This window comes from Nanorana parkeri, unplaced genomic scaffold (assembly GCF_000935625.1).
Source record: "Nanorana parkeri isolate BGI_ZX_2015 unplaced genomic scaffold, ASM93562v1 scaffold1106, whole genome shotgun sequence".
Classification (NCBI taxonomy): Eukaryota; Metazoa; Chordata; class Amphibia; order Anura; family Dicroglossidae; genus Nanorana; species Nanorana parkeri.
In genome coordinates this window covers 186,432-203,478 of record NW_017307374.1, presented here as the reverse complement: position 1 = coordinate 203,478, position 17,047 = coordinate 186,432, and the positions used below count along the sequence as shown (strand labels likewise).

At 44.4% G+C, this 17,047-nt stretch overlaps 1 protein-coding gene across 1 annotated transcript; it reads right to left on the bottom strand.

The window, feature by feature from the left end:
- Positions 1–5,272: 5,272 nt before the first annotated feature.
- On the bottom strand, positions 5,273–16,887 carry EPN3 (epsin 3). Its single transcript, XM_018567861.1, has 11 exons — positions 16,333–16,887; positions 15,944–16,065; positions 14,669–14,752; positions 13,837–13,935; positions 12,240–12,372; positions 11,706–11,799; positions 9,972–10,011; positions 9,239–9,437; positions 7,966–8,058; positions 5,714–5,920; positions 5,273–5,631 (listed from the first exon to the last, which is right to left on the bottom strand). The coding sequence occupies exons 1-11, from the start codon at positions 16,838–16,840 to the stop codon at positions 5,273–5,275; spliced, it is 1,938 nt and encodes a 645-aa protein (XP_018423363.1). The 5' UTR covers positions 16,841–16,887.
- Between the last annotated feature and the right edge of the window lie 160 nt (positions 16,888–17,047).

Below are 17,047 nucleotides of genomic sequence, written 5' to 3'. Positions count from 1 at the left end.
CCCCCCATTTGACAAAGTTGAAAGAGCTGGTCTGAAAATTCTCAACTTAACAGTGGCTGCAGCCAATCATCTGCTCTGGTGTCAGGTATACTGACAGCAATGTGTGCTGATGCTCAGAATACAAAAGCCTGGAAATGGGGATTCCCCCATCCTCGGTGTTTAGCAGGCCTGAATGAGAACAAATGCACAGTGTATGACCAGCTCAATGATTAATGCCCCCCCTCAGGTTTCTTTTTCCATCCCATTGGAGACATTTGCCTTCATTTCCTGTCCTGTAGACACAACAGGAATCAAGGGAAATCTATCCAAATTAGAGTAGTTAGATAGTTGTCTTCATCTTAGATAGTTGTCACTGGAAGAAGTGTCCCCATTTGAAGATTTATCTTCTATTTCTGTTCTCGTGATGACTTACTTTAAGTCTTCTTCATTTTTTTGGTTTGTCCCAACCCTTACTGACTCTTTGATGGACAACTTGTTGAGCATGTAAATGTATAGAAAAATATTTATGTATTGCAGGTATTTATACACTGAGTGGCCAGATTATTATGACCACCCCATCAGTACTTTGTTGTGCCTCCTTGTGACTCCACGAGATGTTGAAAGGTGATGCGAGGAATCTGACACTGCACTGTTGCCCTTCTGTTGTCTTGTACCAGTCTTGCCACTCTCCGTTCTGCCCTAACATTGACTAGTCGCTGACGGCCACAATTCGCACGTTCAGACCCAGATTTTCGGCTGACAGTCCAGTCTTTAAACACTTTAACAACAGCTGCTCTTGAACATTTAACGAATTCTGCAGTTTTGCTGATACTTGCTTCACGGCTCCGAGCGCCAACAATCATCCCACGTTCAAAGGCTGTTAAATCGCATTGTTTACCCATATCGTCTGAAAGAATTCCCTTCTACTGTCGTGGTAAACAACCTGCTTTCCTATTTATAATGGTCTGGCCCTCTAGCAACTTTAGCGCCAAATTATAGCTAATTTGCCTACAAACTTCAGGTGGTCATAATAATCTGGCCACTCAGTGTATAGTGCTGTCAGTTAACACTTTACATACTATTGATTCAGGAAGAGCTTGGGATCAGAATGAACCCAGTCCGAACCTGTGCTCCTCCGAACCAGGACGGAGCTCCTCTTTAACTGAAGGTCCTTCCGTGCTGCCCAATCAGCTACAATGTTCGCAGCTTGATTGAAGCAAAGGGGCGGGATGCAGTGATATCATCAACTTTATATTATTATTATAACCAATCAGGAAGCTGGGCGGGGAGTCATTGGCCAGGAAGCCAGCTCCATGCTTCCTGGTGACCAGGAAGCCGGGCAGCGTGTAAAGACTCAGATGTTCCGGTATCTGGAGAGGCATCAAGAGCATTTGGGCAAGTACGAGTACTCGTCCAAATACTCGGCAGCGATACCGATACTAGTATTGCAACATGTTGATCAGTGTTAATGCACGATGATCATCTAATTTAAAAACAATGTTTACCAAACCCGGTTTGTTATGAAACAGCCGCCTGTTCATTCCTAGGATGAAAAAGAGAGGTACACTTAACATATTTTTGTTTTACACGTGAAGCTCCAGAAGTCTCTGTGCTCCTTTATGTAACATAGACCAGATGTTCTCAGCGGGGAGCCCACTTTTCCTGATATGTTAGACTCTTCTCATTACCACAGGTATTGGAAGGTCTGCAAAGCCCCAAAGCACACAGCTTATAAAACCTGCTCTGCTGAAGATGATTTGTGACAATACATATACTGAGGAAAAGAAGATACCATCTGGATAGAATAGTTCTGGTTACACACGTTACAATGATTGTACAGATCAGCAAAAATTTAAGAATTTCCCTCCTAAAATGCTGAAAATGGAACTGATAAAAAGATTGCAACGTGTGGCACATCTTTATTATCCAAGTCCATCAATAAATAAAGTATATTTCCCTGACACCTGTAAAAAATGTTTTAAAAAGTACCTTTTGCTGCAATACTAACCTTCTCCCTGGCACTGTCCTACACAGGCAACCACTCCCTGTGAGCCCAGGCTGTCAAGACACAACCCCTGGGAGGCATCATCAGACAACCACTTCCTGTGAACCCAGGCTGTCAAAGACACACCCCCTGGGGTGGCATCGTCAGACAACCACTTCATGTGAACCCAAGCTGTCAAAGAAACAACCCCTGGGGTGGCATCATCAGGCAACCACTTCCTGCGAACCCAGGCTGTCAAAGACACACCCCCTGGGGTGGCATCGTCAGACAACCACTTCATGTGAACCCAAGCTGTCAAAGAAACAACCCCTGGGGTGGCATCATCAGGCAACCACTTCCTGCGAACCCAGGCTGTCAAAGACACACCCCCTGGGGTGGCATCATCAAGCAACCACTTCTTGTGAACCCAGGCTGTCAAAGACACACCCCCTGGGGTGGCATCATCAGACAACCACTTCCTGTGAACCCAGGCTGACCAAGACACACCCACTAGAGTGGCATCATCAGGCAACCACTTCCTGTGAGCCAGGCTGTCCAAGACACACTCCTAGAGTATCATCATCAGGCAACCGTGTGATGCTGCATAGAATGGCACATACAAGTTACGTAGTCAGGATGAAAAAAGACACAAATTCATTGAGTTCAACGATGGACTTGAAGTTGAAGTCACAATTTTTTGTGCTGTTGAATTCACCATTAAAGCCCACCATTGGCTGAAACTGAAGATAGAGGACTACGCTGGTCACGTAACAAGATAGAATTCCCCTGGAATTAAAGGTATGTATACTGGAAATGGGGGTGCAGGTGCAGGGGTAAAAATTAATTTAGAGGTTTAAAATTCCATTGTATTGTATCATCCGGTGGTGTTCCTAGCCTTTTTGCCACCTGATGCGGAAGGGGTGGCTTGTTGCATGCAATCAGAGCAGCGGGAGGTGGTTAGAGGAGACAGTGCCACCAGACATGAAAGTGACGCCGCCCTCTGCAGGCTCTGCATGTCCCTGCCCGGCTCTTAATGTCCCGCCACACTCCTGGCAGCCAGTGGCATCAAGAGCTGGGCAGGATGCCAGCCAGAGCATCTCAGGTTGCTAAGAGCAGGGTGGGAAGATGTGTACGGCCCTTTGCGTTTCAGGTGTTAAACCCCCTTCTTCAGAGCAATACAGTAAGCTCTGATGGAGGGGGTTTAAGCCCTGAAACACGTTACCTATTATCCACCATCACATGCTGAAGGCTCTCTGTCTTCTTTGTTCCATACTTGGGTTATTGATCATGGAATTATTTGCTGAGGTTATCTGGACTGAACATGTGAGTAGAATGGATGTCTGATTTATACATTCTCTTTTAATAAAAGGTATCACATGAGGAGAAGGCGCTGTTTCTTTGATGTCTTTTCATGATCTCCCTATCCATGTCTGAACAGCTGCTCTTCCTGGTGTAAGCGCATGCTAAAGAAGATAGTACCCTTTAGGATTACTAGTGGCCACCATCAGCGCTGCGGTGGCTGTTTGAGACTAACCTTAGAATAATGTTTGATGTGTCTTTTAGATTTTTACATTCTTGCTCTTCCATACTTTTGTTCCTGTATTGCATATAGTTATTTGTAGACTGACCACTAAAGGGAGCTCTGTATAAGACTCAGCCGCATTCAACGCCTTTTCATGGAGAAATTGGAACATTAATCATTCGTAGAATCACCATAAAGGCCAACTACTAATAGGACCAACACCACCCCCTTCAAAAGCCACTTATACTCACCATCATACGCTACACCATTCCATCGCCGCAGAAACTCAGCCTTCTATTCCACACTACTAAAGGGAACTCTGAACCACAGTTGGCCATTCAATAAGGGACTAGGAAGCACTGATCCTGCTTCCCCTTCCATTTACAGCTCTTGTATTCTTCCACAAAGGCTGCAAATTCATATCAAATGTTGGATGAGATTTCTTTTATAGCGCCGTCAATTAACCTCTCCGAAAAATCTGTATCATGGCCAAGGCTTTGGAGTTTAAACTAGGCCAAACTTGGATTAGCGCCTTCTCTGACAAACCATTTCACTTAGAATAAATTGCAGACTCAGAAAAGTGGCCGTTTTATAAATTATTTATTTACCATATTGATATTTACTCGGAGCTTTCCTTTAAAGCCAAACAGCAGGTATATAAAAAACAATTTGGGGCGGTTATGTGTTTATTCTAAAAAAATAAATGTATTATTTAATGCAACAAGTGTAACTACTCGATTATTTCTTGGCATCCCTTTAATCCCCCACACAGCTGAAAAGGGAGGGTCAATGCTTGTAGCCAATCAGGATCTGCTGCACTGCACATGTGATAAGAGTAAACATGCTGACATGAGAGAGCAGAGTAATGAGTGATCAAGCCTATCCCATCTCAACCTAACCACTCAACCATCACGTTCTCAAACAATTCATCCCCACACAGCTAACTCCTCATGTATCACTTGCCCTCCCTTTTAGATTGTAAGCCCTCAGGGGCAGGGCCCTCCTTAACATCTTGTCTTGAATTGTATTGTGATTGTAATGTCTTCCTCATATTGTAAAACGCTGCGCCAACTGTTGGCGCTATATAAATCCTGTATAATAATAATAATTGTGGTGACGCTAATCTTGCACTGTCTAATCAGCAAGCTGGGGGCATGTTCTTGACCAAGTTGTGCTGCTGCTATTGCAGTGAAGGTCAAGGAATTGGCTGTCCTGTCGTCCAGGGTGCCCGGATCACAATACTGGTTGCACAGTACAAGTAATCCTTAGAGAGGTAAAACAATACCTATATATTTATCTCAATTGTACCTTTAGCTGGTTGTCTGGGGCTCCAGTTTAAAAGCAGAGAGAGACAGGGGAATCTTTTGTGCACAAAGCCGTAGTAATACAAAGCCAGACCCCTGTAGGCTGGTGTTGGCTGTGATTCAGCAATACTGATAATAAACTTTGTAATAATAGCATCCTGACAGCTAACTATTGTTACCCTAAATCTAACTTATCTAAAACATTCTGTTCCACTTAGCAATGACCTATATTCCTAATTGTGACTCATTAAAAAGTGATATACCAGATAATGACCTCATCATTTTAGAAATATTAAAACCAGCAACTCGAGCACCCAAACAATAATTTGTTTCTGTTGGAAGTACCTTGTTGGATGATTTTGCACAATGTAATCAGAGAGAATTATTGCATTCTAGCTTTGCCTGTGAAGTGAAAGTCATACACGCAGCAAGAGCAAAAGACAAGCTTATCTGCAGCTCAGATATGGAGCCTGTCTTAGCCAATCAGAGGAAAGGATTGTTTCCAGCCTGTGGAGAGGAGGCAGCTGGAACTATTTGTTGAGGCAAGGTCACAGGAAGTTGGGCATAGGGGTAACCCATTGCAGGGTGAAGAGGGAAGGTAGCAGGAAAAGACTGTAGTGGCATCGGGAGGCTGGTTGGCACTGGAAATAAAGGCATTGGTGGTAGGGTCCTTAAATGATTAATTCCAGCGTCCATTGTGGTGGTTGGCATAAGACCAGGCATTGGCATGGATGGCAGTGTTGCAGTAGCGATCGGTACAGGAGAGGCAGCCCTCATTTGGTTCAGAGAAGGCCTCAGGTCTCCATGCTGGAATGGGTTGGCGGCTGGTGAAGCACTGACACCTAAAAGTAGAAAAAAAAATTAGAATCAAGCTTCTCTTCCATTATCATCATCATCATTGTACTTTGCTTCATGTTTACCCACCAGATACAAAAGGGTTTTTGGTTTTGACAGCAGAGCTGTAAGAGACCAGGCTTTCTAGGTTGATCAGGGTCCGGGCAGCTGGTTCCAGGAAGGACTCAGGAGTGTTACAGCGAGGTTTAGAATCAAGTTGAAGATCCTCAGCGTTTAGATCCGGACTATCCGTGGCTGGTTTAGCAGTGTGTTCAGAGTCTCCAAAAAAGTCCAGCTCTGCAAGAAAAATGTCGAACATTTAGCCGACAAGATTCTGGAATGGAAAACATAAGCCGCTCTAACGAATTTATAGTATTTTCAGTGCAGGTACATTATGAGTTATTTTTAACATTCATCTGAAATTATTTTTTTAAGTGACTGTCACACTTTTTTTAGATTTTCGGAGGTGTGAATATTATACGCCTTGTCTGTAAGGCTAGGTTCACACCTGCACTACGTTGCACGAGACCCGGGATGCGCGTCCCAGGTGTCGTGCGGTCCTGCACAATGCAGGCAGTGATTGCTGCGTGGCCCCATTGATTTAAATGGGATGACATCCCAGAAAAAAAGGTATATAGTACACGTGCTTCGTGCGATACACGAAGCACGGGCGGGAAACCACACGATCCGCCCGGCACGACTGGGGTGCCATTAGAAAATAATGGCACCCACAGGGCGATCCGGACACGCCTTGGCTAACCCTGACCTAGCGGCAATCCGCATGGAATCGTGCACGATTGCAACGAGGTGAGGTGTCGCCTAGGTGTGAACCTAGCCTAAAGGTTATAATAATTTGTCCAGGTCATGTAGTTACATTCTGTGCTACCATAGCAGCCTACTTAATTGTTGTTACTCATTGTACATTGTAACTTCCTGTATACCGCCCTTTTTGCTTAGTGTTAGATGGTTTCGCAAGACACTCCCAACCCCTCCATGCTAGAGTTAGTTTCTGTTTTACCTTTGAAGAGTACTGATATTTTAAGAAAGGAATGTATTTTTACCTAGGAGGAAACCCCAGAAAAAAATCCGATGCATTGCCAAGTTGAATAAAAATTATAATGGATTCTATTTTGAGTCTTCTTGGTGAGCTGACGCTGACTGTAGATCTTGTCAAGTCAGCAGGTTGCCACATTGTAAACCAAGATAGGGTCTCAGGAGGTATATCTTTTTCATAAAGCGACATTTGAGGCAGAAGACGTTCAACTGGACTTGTTCAACTGGACTGAAGATGTTTCACGTGGCTTCTTCAGCCCTTGCTACACTTCTTAGTAAAGGTGGCCATTCACTGTACAACCATCGCAAGAACTTGGTCTTGTGATGGTTGTAAAGGGATTAAAAAAACGTACGATCTGGCCATCTTGGACAGGCAGATCGTACTCTCGATCATCGCAAGCCCGCCCCCCTGAGAGGCGGGCTTCCGATGACCGCAATGCTGAACGGGCAGTGTGCGCGTGTGCACACCGGCCCGTTCGGCATTTGTCTCCCGAGCACCGTTCAAACCAGCCGAAAATCTACGATTTTCGGCTGGGTTTCTAGCGTGCTCCTTAGACAAAAGACGTGCGACCGTACAGTAGAAACGGCCGCACGTCTTCATTCACACTGCTCGATTCTCGCACGATCGCGGGATTTCCCGCGATTCTCGTACGAGAATCGAGCAGTGTATGGGCACCTTAAGTCACTGGGCAAAACACAAGTCAGGCATCCCAACACTTGCTGACTATCCATTCCATGTGCCATTGACTCACTCAAGTGGTGAATCAGGGATAAGTATGACAGTTCCAGACCACAAACCTCAAATTAAAGTGAGCTATGGTACTTTCCATACACCTAGACAAAAGAAGGGACTATCTAGAGAATCAACTATAGTGATGTATAAAGTGCAGAGCAGACTGGCAGCATGCCAACTATCCCACAAAAGTGCCGTGCCGTTTTGGCAATCTGGTCCATTGGGCAGATGGCTAATCTGATCTACTTTATGTCTTGCTTATTCTTAATTGAGAAAGCAATTGATATATCTATGAGTTACAATTTATGTAAACCCTTATAACAAGATTCTCTTATGTACACACTTTTGGTCTGTAAAATATACACTTGAAAAAATAAAGTTGATAAAAAGTAAAAATAAAATAAAAATAAAGCCTGAAAAAATTCTAATGCAACCACCATATTTAAGGACTGGTAAGCTGCAATAAATTGCATTTTGTTCTTGGTTTTAGATACGTCTTAAGTAGAAGATCCTTTAAAGCAAACTTAGCCCTGCATACAGGGCAACGTCATCTTACCCAAAGAGTTGTCTGTCTTGATGGAAGATGGTGATTGGGTGTCCTTGGTGGTCGGAGGTGGTACAAATATATCATACCTGGCTTCATTTGGACCTAATTATCAAAGAAGTACAACAAAATAAAAACAATGAACAATGGACTTTGACAGTAAAGCATGAGCAGAACTTTGACATGCTGAACCAACCAATCAGTTTTAGGTTTGGCTGTAATAAAAGAAAGGTTTCAAATAAAAAAGTAAAACACACCCCATAAAAAATATTAGTTTGAAAGCAATCATAAAGAATTCCACATATAGTAGACTTAGATTAGGTTATTAAAGAGGTCAGTCCACACAAAAAAAAGATTAATTAAATGTGGAGTCTACAAATGCTACCTATCACGTTTAAGCCCTGAAGAAGGGGGAGGTCTTTGAACCCCCGAAACACATTGGCTGTTCTTTGCTGTCCTTTATGAACCCATTCCATTATTAAACAATTTTGGGCTCTCATTCTGTCCTGTTTGGCGCCTCATTGGACTGTATACTGGACTGTATAATTTACATTGTGTATATCTTCCACGCTGGATTCCTTTGTGGGTGGGATGGCTCGTTTTTGTTGATAGCGGTCTCATGGGAGCCATTGTGCTTTATAGCATTCCAATTGATCTAGACTCATTCCCCTAACCAACCTCTCAGTGTCTGCAACCCCCCTCTGCCGATCCCTCCACTGGCTTCCACTCGCCCAAAGGATAACATTCCAAATATTAACAATCACTTACAAAGCCATCCACAACTCTGCCCCCGGATATATCTCAAACCTTGTCTCAAAGTATTACCCTAACCGTCCCCTCCGCTCTTCAAAAGACCTTCTGCTTTCCATCTCCCTTGTGAACTCCTCCTATGCTCGCCTCCAGGACTTCTCTAGCATCTCTCCCATCCTCTGGAACTCTTTACCCCAACCTGTCCATCTGTCTCCCGCTCTGACTGCCTTAAGGCAATCCCTTAAGACTCATCTCTTCAGGGAAGCCTATCCCGCCTCAACCTAACCGTTCAACTATCACATTCTCAGACAATTCATCCCCACACAGCTACCTCCTCAGGTATCACTTCCCCCTCCCTTTTAGATTGTAAGCCCTCAGGGGCGGGGCCCTCCTAACCATTTTGTCTTGAATTGTATTGTGATTGTAATGTCTTCCTTATATTGTAAAGCGGTGCACAGACTGTTGGCGCTATATAAATCCTGTGTAATAATAATATATGAAGCCTGTAAATTGTGTAATCAGTAATCAGTCTCACCTCTCTGCCGGTCACCCCACGGATCGGACGGAAGGCTTCTGGATACAGGAGGCGCCTCCCAGCCTGACGGCGAATCGCAGCTGAAAATGATGCTCTGACTTGCATTATCCGCCTTTAACTGAGTGCTGTGAGGAGTATCCCAAGGCAAGGAAGGGGAACTTGTACTAGAATTCTGATCTGTATGAATGATCACAAAGGTCTGTTATACATGACAGAATGTATTATATTGAACGTATATAATCACATAATAATTTACCCCTATATTTCAGCATTTAGAAAAGAAAGGGACTATTTTCTCAAGTTACCTTCTGTTCCATAAATGAGCTATTGCAGCTACTTATGTATTATTCATCGGATATTTGGCAGAAACATATTGTTTTTCTTCAGCGTTTTACTGAAGATCTCCAAGATCAGCTCCAGGCAAAGAATTTGTCTCCATGCTGGGCAGAGCAGAGCAGAGTACAATTACCCTACCAGGTCTTTAGTGGGACCCCAATATCTGTCATGGTTGTGACATCTCAGAGAACAATGAACCCTGCCCCACGCCGCCTGAAATATCTGTTTTCAATGAAGTTGCTTTCTAAAGGAATTCCATGCTCTTTTTGTGCGCATGCAATGTATTGCTCCCCAATGTATTGCTATTGTATTTCTGGGCTCTGTTCACTCCAGTACAGTCAGTACCGGTGCAGGGGAGAAATGCTGCTTGTCCTATTTTTTCTGGTCTGCAATGTACCAGAATGCATGTAAATGCTCTAGAAGGCACTGGAACGCACCTGAAAAAAGATTTTAAGCTAAAAAAAAACCCTGCACCAGAGCGCATCAAAAACGTGTCAAAAAGCACTGCATTGCATATACTGAAACGCATCCAGATCTGGTCCGGAAATGGTGTGAACAAGCCCTTAAAGTAAAATTGGCAACCTCTCACACCTTCAGTTAATTTCCCCCTCCCATACATCATCTGTCTTAACTACATGTACAGAACCGAACTAAAGGGCTGCTGTACGGGCTATTCACTATAGCCCGTACAGCAGCCGAAGGCAGCTGAGCGGCTCAGCCGAGCTGAATGCTTATGCTTCGGCTCGGCTTAGCTATAGTGACACGCCGAAGCTAACCTTTCTCCACACAAATGACAGCTGTGGGGAGCCAGCCGTGATCTCACGGCTCCCTCCGCCCAATTGTAATGACAGATCAGCGTCCCCAAATGACCTGGGGACACTGATCTGTCATTAAACAATAACAGCCGGGTGAAGCCGGCCGTGACGTTATTGTTGTTATTCAGTTGTAGTAGGGTGAAGGTGCTCTCCGCACACCTTTCAGCAATCCCGGCCAGTACGAAAACGATGGTGCTTGCAATAACTCCACGGATGGCACCGTGCAAAACGAACAATTGAAGAAATAGGTCACCAGCACTCAATAGATTCAAAAATAAATAAGTCCTTTTTATTGGACCATGGTGTCACGACAATCAAAAGAAGCCGACGTTTCGGGGCCACGCAGGGTCCCTTTCTCAATGCAGAAGATGTGTCTCAAGGCAGAAGATGAAGTCGTGACACCATGGTCCAATAAAAAGGACTTATTTATTTTTGAATCTATTGAGTGCTGGTGACCTATTTCTTCAATTGTTGTTATTCATTCGCCGGGACCTGCTAGAAGACTAGGTTGGCTCCGCCCAATTGTTTTTATTTTGCCAGCATCGGTCAGATGCTTCATTATGCAGTGGAGTCTGTCGCATGTGGTTGGGTCAGCCTACTTCTTTTTTTTTCTTCTTCTTCTTCTTCTTTCTTTTTAAATATATATTTTTCTTAATTTTCCTATTTTCGTAAATTTTTTTAATAATTTTTCAACATTTGTTTTTTTTTCACTAATTTCACTTTTTTCTATTCTGGTCATTGCCTCGGAGGTACCGAACAGAATTGCCGAGCTGAATGCCGATCGGAGGCATCCGGATATTCACTTACTGCCGTTGGCTGAGCCGGAGTCCTTCTGCACTTCGGCTCAGCTGAACATGCAAAACATGTTCGGCTGACTGAAGGCACCTGAAGGCAGTTGATGTACGACTGATTTTAGCTGATGTACGGCTGAAATCAGCCCGGACAAGGCTGAAGTGAATAACCGAACAGTGTTCGGCTCACTCCACTTCGGCTCGGTTATTCACTCGGCTGCCTTCGGCAGCTTTGTGAAAAACCCTCTAAGTCTTGCTTAAAGGGTCAATCCAAAAAAATAAGTTTTATCCAACTGGTGGGGCCTGGTGGGCTGAGTCAGCCCCTAGCTACTTATGTGTCTTGGATGCTCCTAGAGTGAGATCTCCCCACCATCATTGCTAATTCTCTTCCTGCCTACCTGGGAGTTTTTGGTGCTCCTGACCACTCAGGCTTGGCTCAAATCTGAGCGATCCCGGGATGTGCGGCCCCATTGATTTAAATGGGGTTACATCTGCATGACAATCACTGAAAAAAGGTACATGTACCTTTTTTTGCGACACACGGCTTTGTTAGCCGTGTCCAATTGCACGGCAAAATCCCGGTGGGAAACCGCGTGATCCGCCTGGCGCAACTGGGGTGCTATTAGAAAATAATGGCACTGCCAGCGTGACAGGCTGTGGTGGGCCACTCTGTGACAGCTCTGCAATTCGCACGGTTTCGTGCACAATTGTCGCGCGGTAACGGATCGCGCAGGTGTGAACCTAGCCTTACGTGTGCTCCAGTTTTTCCTGTTACATTTTGCATAATACAAATAAAATATAAAGTAGGGGTCACAAATACACAACAGGTATGAAGAGCCAGAAACTCAACGAATCAATCTCACTAATAGATTCCAAAAGATAACGAAGGGACCCCTCAAGGGGTTCAACTCTCTAACATCTACCAAACACTCTTTAAAATCAAGAGTATAATTTGCATAACTTGGTAATATCAGCTCAGTTATTGTCACCTTTAGTTATGTTTACATTTACCATCTTGGTTCCTAAGATGCCTTCCAAACAGTTTTAGATATCACTTACTTGTTGGTCCCCAGGCTGGAAACAAAGAGATTGTATTTGCTGATGGGAAAAAGCTGGCATGGTGGGAATCCCAGGTGTTTGAAGGAATTGACTGAGGTGGGCCAAATATATCAATCAGATCCGACATGTGCGTCTAGAAGATGATGAGTATACGTTATTAACAGCTCAAAATAGAATCTGATGTACATTTAATGTAATTTTACTGCGAGATATCACAGCCCTACTATGTATTAAGTAAAAGGGGACCGCTTAATAAGATTTCATTTTTTTGCATTCCCAACTCCAACCACATGCCTGTCAGGTTAATGCGCTTATGTGCATCTGATTTACATTAAACTTCCTGACCTGTTGTCTTTGTAATGTGGCAATGGGAACTCTGCCTGGGAGCTATGGTGTGCACTCCACAGAGCATATACCAGGTTGGCTCTCCCTAGCGGTAACAGTATTTCAGCTTTATGAGAGCGACTCACCCTTGCTACTAGATACTTTTGTTTGGCTTGCATTACACAAAATTAAGGAGGAGAAAAATAACCTCTCTTACCATAGGCATGGTGGGAATATTCCAGAGGGAGGTCTAACCCTTTGAGTTCCCAAGGAAGAAGGTGATTGAGCACACCAGTGATCACAAATCATTGTTAGATCATTTTTAACGGGTTTCAGGTACTTGAGGTTTGTGTACAATTGCACGCAACTGACTGCATTGCAATACTAGAAATATATTTTTTATTTGTTCAAACAAAATCCTAGGCTTTCCAGTAAACTTAATTGTGGTGCAAGTATGTGATGGAGCTCCATATAAGCTAGAAGTATCCAAAACACACAGAAGCTTAAAGTGGTTTTGTACATACCAGGCAAAGCAACAGGTTCACTTTAATGTCCCCATCCCTGGCACCACATAATCCCCTTTTCTTCACTACCTTGCTGCTCTTTTCAGCTGCCGAGAACAGAACTAAGTTCAACATTCCTCATGTTGTAGCATACATAGAGCTATGGACTCTACCCATGTGTTAGCGGATCACTCCAGTGTTTTCTCTGCACACAGAGGATTGGTACATATCACAGATATTTACTGATCCTCCGCTCTCCATCCTGAGCCCCTCGGCTACGCACAGAGAGACAGTATAGCCTGCAGCTTCCTCTTGCATGCCTGCTGCACTCCCCACCTGTATGGGCAGAGGCAGCAGGGATCCAAGGAGAAGTGAAGTGCTGAAGCCGGCGGGGGGAGGAGGAGGAGGAGGGAGCGCTGTCACTTCAGGATGGACGAGGGGTGAGGAGAGAGAGCCGCCGGCTGTCAGATCCTGGCCCGAGCTGCTCTCTCTCGCCTCACCGCTCGGCCATCCTAAAGTGACAGCTTTCTCCTCTGACCCCCCTGCCAGCTTCAGCGTTTCACTTCTCCTCGGATCTAGTCGCCTTACCCTAGCTATGGCCCAGGGAGGGAGAGCTACCAAAAGGAAATTTTAATCAATTGACTGGAGTTCAGCTTTCAGTGTGTATCTACACCTTAAAACTTGCCTTGATCATTTGCATAATAACAGGTAAGCAACAAATAACAAGTATGATCAGGTTAATATAAGGTATCTGTAGTCCAGATAATTACCTCCTTCTCGGTTTCTGGCTCCCCTCTCTCCGCTGACAGCTGTGTCTCTTTCAGAGCCTTCTCAATTATTGATATCTCTCCTTGATGTGACCTCATCTCCTAAATGAAGGACAGTTTCTGTTAGAGACATGCCAAGTTGAAGGAGCACATTCAGCAAATAGAGTAAAAGGAAAGCTGCCAGGAGAGAAACAAGGAAGCTGCCATCAATGCCCTACTTCTTCTAGGTGCTGTCAGGGTGATCCCCTGGCTTTTGTGCTCTCTGAGTCACTGACACAGATCGAGGAGGCAGTTGAGTGAGAACTAGGGTTACCATACGCCCCGTATATTGCGTGTGCACACCACTGATATATTCACCCCCTGTTCCTTATTTTACCAGAACAAAGGTGGAAACCCTAGTGAGAACTGTTGATTAACTTTTTAAATCCAGTGACTTGAAGTACCAAAGCCAGATGATTAGTATGGCAGCCAAGCAACTAGCATAAGGAGGCCAGCAAATGGCGGCAATGAGTTCCATTTATGGCAGTTTTCCTTGAAATTATGTTCAGCCAAAAAGGTGCAAGGTTGGAGGTAAGTAGGCCTGTGAAGGTTCTCATTCATCCAGGTCATGGTATAGCCGTAAAAAAATAAATCAAAGCAACTGGACTTGCTGTATTTTTCTTGAGGTCGTCTAGCTGGTCATCCGACTAGCTTTCTCAATTGAAAAAGTCTGAATTGGTAAAGCTAGTCAGATGACTAGTGAAACATCTTCAAGAAAGATACAGCAAGTCCAGTTGCTTAGATTTATTTATTTACAGATATTGGAGGTAAGTAGTTTGGACCACATAATACATACCATTTCATATTCCTCTTTACTTTTATTCAAAGCTGCTTGTAATTGTAGTTCTTCCTCGTGATCAGGAGCTGAAGGTTCTTTTCTCTGCAATGAAGGAGTAAAGGTTTATTATACTCATGTAAACAGTAAACTGAAGCACAATGGCAATCACTTGGCAAATGCAGGGACGTGCGGTGAGGTCAGTGGCAGGTGAGGCACCCCCCGGCCTGCCCATGGGCATGCATACATTTTGATTGCGAATAGTAGCTCCAAGTGGGTGATTTAAGCTTGAGACTTGCTGGACTGCAAAGAGTAGCTAATACATCTAAGGATTTGTAAGCTGGTAAGCTGCAATATGTTAACATTTTTTTGGAGGGTTGCATATGTTTTAAAGACAGACTCAGAGACTGGAGGGGCTGCATGACTGGGGGGAGGAGGAATAGTCTCTGGATAAGGGCTTAAAATAAAATGGGGATTAGCTGATCTTACCTGATTGGAGGTTGGGGTCAGGTGTCCGGGAGGAGCTGCATGGGTTGGGACTGCAAGGGCTGAGGGGCGTTCTTTGCGGAAAGTTAACAGAGGAAGCAGGTTGTCCCAGCTGCCCTCCCTTAATTTTTGTGATGTCTGGTGGGTACAATGTCCTTTTTTTTATGTCACGGCAGCTTGGCGGGGGACAGGGGGCTCTTTGGAGGGTCTGAAAATCTGAGTTAGTCACACAAATGGCGGGCTATCAGCTGGTATGGGTGCTTCCCCATGCTGGTGTCAGTATTTGTCGGGGGGCCCCTTGGAACTTGGGAGCAGTAACTGCCCTCGTGTTGGGTGGGGTGCAGCTGGGTACATAGGAGCAGTTGCTTAGAAGAGGCCTTATTTGGGCTGTTGGGCACCCAAAGACCCCTTCTCGGTTCCAACAGTCGTTAAGATTATTCATTTGTATATTATTTTGTTTATTACTGTGGTTACTGTTGTTAATGTTGGTTTGGTTAATGAAAGGGCTGCTGTGGCCATTGAAATCCATGTCGCTCAGTCTGTGTTTATTGGGGTTTTTAACAGAGGGACGTAATAGACGAATCCATCAGTCATGTTCTTTTCCTACCTCAGTCCTGAAGGATTGTCATATTGCAGGTGGTGTGCCAATGATCAACCCACCCATCACAGGGGCTTAGGAATTGGCACCGTCCTCCACAACAACCACTCCTTCCACCAAGACCTACCCCTGCCTGGTGAATTCACTGTGGCTGTGAATTCGCAGTATGGAATACTACAATCAAATCTTTATCAGTAAATTCTGGAACTTACCTTTTCAGCTTCTTCTCTGCTCATAGCAAGGGCAAGCTGGAGCTGGAGCTCCTCTTCTCCTGTACTCTGAGGTCTAGCTTGTTCCAGTTCCGTGGCCGTGGAAGGTTCTGAGCTATCTGAAGCTATAACAAAAATATGGAATGTGTTGATCAAGCTTTCCAGAGCAGTGGTAGCCTTGCTAGGTTCTATTGGCTATTGGGTCTTTGGATAATTACATCCGAATGTCCAAATTTCCGAAAATTCGTCCGAATTTCGATTTGGAACGAAACGAATCGCACATGTCTATTATAAAGTGATCTGCCCTCTGTCCTAAAGTGGTAGTGGTAACGAAATATCTGAACCGAACCAAATTTTTCCGCAGCTTACATGTTTAATCCTTTATAAGTTACCTTCATTGTAGCGTATCCTGTGCCTGCTGTCAAGGGCTGAAGTTACTTGTGACATCCTTCTCCTTGTAGTCTGAGCCTGGGTCCTCTCTTGTTTAAGCTTTTCTTCATCTTTCAGCAAAGCTACGATCACCTTGGCCTTCTCCCTCACGCTAATCCCCTGGTCCCTCCCATCACGGTCAAAGAACTGAAAGTCTTTCAGAGTCTGTACAGCGATGACATTTTCCTGACACTCCTGGACCACCTTGTTTGATCCATTTTTGATCAAGTAGTCCAGCAGGGTCAGACCTTTATACACATGGCGCCAGTTCTTTCCGCTGTCGTTCAGCCTCCTCCAGACCATCATCATGACCTCAGGGTGCATTTCTGCACTGTAAGTCATTTGAGCTATTTCGGACATGAGGGTAGCAGAAGGACCCCAGGGGTCGTTTGAGGTGGCCTCCCGCACTTTCACTTCGGCATAAGTGTAGTTGTGAACGATGTTCTTCACTTGGCGTCGTAAGGTTGCCATCTTGGAAGCTGCACGTGCTTATGAAATAGTTATATTCGCCGCCCTGCCAAAAACTCTGTTTTCTAAGCCAGTTGGGTTTGAAATATCTATAAAACAAGAAATGAAAAAATAAAATTGTTATATTATAGTAATACAAAAACAATGTTTTATTGCGTACATATACTGTATACACACACACACACACACACACACACACACACACTTAAT